This window comes from Papio anubis, unplaced genomic scaffold (genome assembly GCF_008728515.1).
Source record: "Papio anubis isolate 15944 unplaced genomic scaffold, Panubis1.0 scaffold2789, whole genome shotgun sequence".
Classification (NCBI taxonomy): Eukaryota; Metazoa; Chordata; class Mammalia; order Primates; family Cercopithecidae; genus Papio; species Papio anubis.
Genome location: NW_022162879.1, coordinates 1 through 4,052, shown reverse-complemented (window position 1 = coordinate 4,052; position 4,052 = coordinate 1). Strand labels below are relative to the sequence as shown.

The following is a 4,052-nucleotide window of genomic DNA, read 5'->3' as shown; positions in this document are numbered from 1 at the left end:
CACAGCTGAACAGGAGGCAAAGCAGGGCCCGAGCCAGGCCAGGCCAGTCGTTGTTAAAGGGACACTTCCATTAAAGCAGGATCCAGCCTCCGACACCCAGCCCTCAGTCCCTAACCCCAGCTGTCCTGCACCTCCTACCCTCCCTACGTTCCCTTTGCTGGGCCATGGCACACAGAATACAGCAGCAGCTCTGTCTCTGCCCTGGGGTCTCACTTCCTGGGGTGGGAGTGGAGGTGGTGAGAGGATGGGGAAGGACAGCTGTTATCAGTGCTGTGAGAGGACGGCCTGAGGGCAGCAACAGTCCCGGGGAGGCTCTGAGTAAAGCTTCAGGAATAAGTGACTTCTGAGCCGACCCTTGCAGATTCTGAAGTGAAGAAGCAGACAAAGATGGGGATGGAGGTTCCCAGGGGAACGAACAGCGTATGCAAAGGCCAGCGCATGCAAGAGAACTGAGAGCCACAGAGTGAGAGGGTGACCTGGCTCTGAGAGGTTCCCCAGACCCTCCTGAAAAGCTGCTCCCAAGTGCAGTGAAGAAAACACAAGCTCAGGAGTCAGGCATGTTTCCCATTCCATGAAAGGGGGGCGATGCTGGAACCGCCTAGGGAAGCAGAGAGGATAAAAGCCTCAAAGCGCCAACCCGGTGCATGGTCTGTGGCGCATGCAGTTTATCAGCCTGGGCGAGGAGTCTCAGCACAAGCCCCCCCACAGTTTCTACGGCAACTAACAACACCTGGTTGCCGGGGCGACCGCCGCGGGGGAGCGCCTCGCTATTGGCTGTGGGGGACGCCTGTCGCTGGACGGCACATTCGGTTGGTCAGCGCCGCCGCAGACTCCGCCCACAATCCCGGGCCGCGCTCTGGGTGGGACGCTAAGCTGTCCCCGTCTCAGTGTCTGAGACTGCGAGAGGGTCGTAACCATGAGGGCTTCCTGCGAGAGGTCTGGGGAGGATGAAGAGCAGAAAGAAGAGGAGGCTATGGCGGCCTGTGGGCGTCTTTCAGGGGTCCCCGAGGCCGTGCAGGGTGCCGAGGCCGATTGGGACTCCGACTGGGAGATGGAAGGTGCTCGGGGGAGGGGGCAGGCTCGACTCCTCCCCTTTTGGGGTCTTCTCCGGCAGGGGTCGGGGGAGGCGGGCTGGGGCTAAGGGGGCAGGAGACCCGTGTCCAGCAGGGAACGTACCCGTCTGAGGGGCGCCTCCAGCCCCCTGCCCTCCCTTCATTGCTCCTAGAAGCATCAGGGTAAAATGCAAAATCCCGCCAGACTGTGCACCAAGGGCTGTCCTGCCCTGAAATGGAATAAAAGCCGGGTTTTCCTGTGTCCTGAAATGGAATCAGCCGGGTTATCCCAATCCACAGGAAAAACTAAGCTAATGGATGTATAGAATTGAGAACTATTTCGGTTTTTTCTCCCGTAAAATGTTTACAACACATGTGTGGTCTGCAATCCAGGTTAAAAGACACAGCATGCAGTTTGGCATCAGACTGGCAGAGGCCTGACTCTGGCAGGATTAGCTACCACCCCTAGCTGTGGGACGCTCAGCGCAGGCCAGCCACGGCTTCTACCGCAACCAACAACATTGGATTGCCTGGGCTCATATTTATTAATAAACAAATATATAAATAAATTATTTATTTATTAGAGCCAGGGTCTTGCTCTGTCACCCAGGCTTCAGTGCAGTGGCAGGATAATAGCTCACTGCAGCCTTGAACTCTGCACTCTAGTGAGCCTTCTGCCTCAGCCTCCTGAGTAGCTGGGACTACAGGGGACCACCTCACCTGGCTAATTTAATAAATTTTTTGGCTGGGCGTGGTGGCTCACGCCTGTAATCACAGCACTTTGGGAGGCCTGGGCAAGCGGATCACCTGAGGTCAGGAGTTTGAGACCAGCCTGGCCAACATGGTGAAACTCCGTCTCTATTGCTAAAAAATTAGCCTGGTGTGGTGGCAGGCGCCTGTAATCCCAGCTACTCAGGAGGCTGAGGCAGGAGAATTGCTTGAACCTTTGAGGCAGAGGTTGCAGTGAGCCGAGATCGTGCCACTGCCTTCCAGCCTGGGTGACAGCAAGACTCTGTCTCGAAAAAAAAAAAATTGTCTGGCTATGTTGTCCAGGTTGTCCAACTTTCTTTTCATAGCTGTATGACTTTAAGGAAAAGATTTGCGTTGCCTGAGCCTTGATGTCCTCATTGTCTTATGGGAGCAGTGGTCCCAAGGAGCACAGGAAGCAGTGCTTCTAGAGGCAAAATATAGGCCAGGTAGTGACACAGGTGGCTGTAGCTGTGCAGGGGTCCACATTCGTCCCCCTGTCTCCTACCAGGCACCCATGGGCTTGGAGAACTGGTCAGGGACACACTGTACCTGAGGTCTTGCCGGGCCCATAGCGTTGTGCCCGTCTCCTGCTTTCTGCGCCAAGGGAGCGCCCAAGAGCTGAACCTCCGGCACCGTGGCCTGGGGCCCCAGGTACCCCTGGAGGGACACTGTATCCAGGCTTACAGGGAGAGTCTGTCCCCTACACTCCCCAGCTTCTGCCTGTGCCAGGCATGCCTCACCCTCCACATCTGGGAGACAGATGGGGTTGAGGCTGTGACAGGTGGCGTTAAGGGTTGGGGAACCTGCAGGCTCCTAACCAGCTGGGGGTTCAGGGAGAGCTGGGGGTGGGAGGAGACCTTCACAGAGCCTGAAAGGAGAAGCAGGTGTCACTTAAAACAGGTGGGAAGGGGTGGGCTTTCCAGCTGGAGGAGGTGGAGCGGGCTGAGCCCTGGAGCATGAGCCAGGATAGTGGCCAGTGTGTTTGCTCTGTCTGTCCCAGGGCGCCCGGGCTCTGGCTTCCTCGTTGAGCTCCAATCCATATGTCAAGCGGCTGGACCTTCGAGACAATGGGCTCTGTGGGGCGGGTGCAGAGGCCCTGGCAGGTGCCCTGAGCAAAAGCAGCAGCATCCGTGGTAGGTGCTGGGCCTGGGGCAGGTGGGCAGGCGTCAGTCCTCCCTATCCTCGGGGATGTGCCTCCACCCCCAAAAGCTGGGCCATGTCACCTGGGGGCCTGCTGGTGTTGCTGGTGGATAAAGGAGGGGCCTCATCACAGGAGGGGGCATGTGGGGTAGAGTTAGACCCTCCGCTGTGCAGTCAATGCTGGATACAAGTCCCTTCCTCACCCACCCCACCCCACCACTCTCCTCTCTTGCTGGCCAGCATCCCCCTCTTCACCTGGCACATGGTAGACTCCCAATACCTGAATGCAGGTTGGGAGAGTCCTTCCACACGGAGAGGTGGGGGTTGGGCATTGTAAGAAGCAGGTAGGCAATGTGGGAGTTTGATGCGGCTAGGGCCAAATGCCAGTTCTGCCACCGAAGAGCTGGATACCTGGGCAAGCAGCTTAACCTCTTTGAGCTTCAGTTTCTGATCTGTGAAATGGCCGCCACAGTATCTTATGGGCTTGGGGCTGTGGTGAGCATGAAGTGAAACGCGCTCCTGAAGTGGTCAGCAGAGTGTGTGACCCATGTAAGTGCTCCATGCATGGCTACCTGGGCTATTACTGCCAATCCTGGCAATGGGGCCGTGAGGGCTTCTGAAGTAGGTGGTGATATCACTGCCAGACACAGTCATTGACGGGGTGGCTGTCCCCCACCACAGCAGTCTCTACAGTACCAGGAGGTTGGCGGTTTTAACCGCTTGACACAGAAGCTCACGGGCACACAGGGAGAGAGAGGTCGGGGCAGCGGGGACCCAGCCATTGGGAGCCAGAGCTACCATCCAACCCTGGGACAGTTCACCTATAAGGCGCCTTCCTCTGACTCAGACCTGGAGGTTTGGCGGATGGCAGAAGAGGGAGGTGGGGGGCAGTGCCTGGCTTTGTGTCCCACTGACTGAGAAGTGGTTCCGTCCCCCAGCTGTGGACCTGTCGGAGAACCAGCTGGGAGTGGCAGGAGCCCAGGCCCTCTGTGCTGCTTTCACCATCAACCGGGCCGTGCAGAAGATACAGCTGTCAGGGAATGGCCTGGAGGAGCAGGCGGCCCAGTACCTTGCTGAACTCCTGCTGGGCCACACAGACCTGAAGTCCCT

The 4,052-nt window shown here is 57.7% G+C and overlaps 1 protein-coding gene across 1 annotated transcript; it reads left to right on the top strand.

Annotated features, from left to right (window-relative positions):
- Positions 1 to 8: 8 nt before the first annotated feature.
- LRRC74B (leucine rich repeat containing 74B) lies at positions 9 to 4,046 on the top strand (the record flags this gene model as incomplete). The annotated part of the gene is made up of 4 exons (XM_031661873.1): positions 9 to 1,058; positions 2,311 to 2,453; positions 2,803 to 2,935; positions 3,881 to 4,046. Coding segments are annotated over exons 1-4 (584 nt in total), but the record flags the coding sequence as incomplete, so codon positions are not given.
- Positions 4,047 to 4,052: the final 6 nt, after the last annotated feature.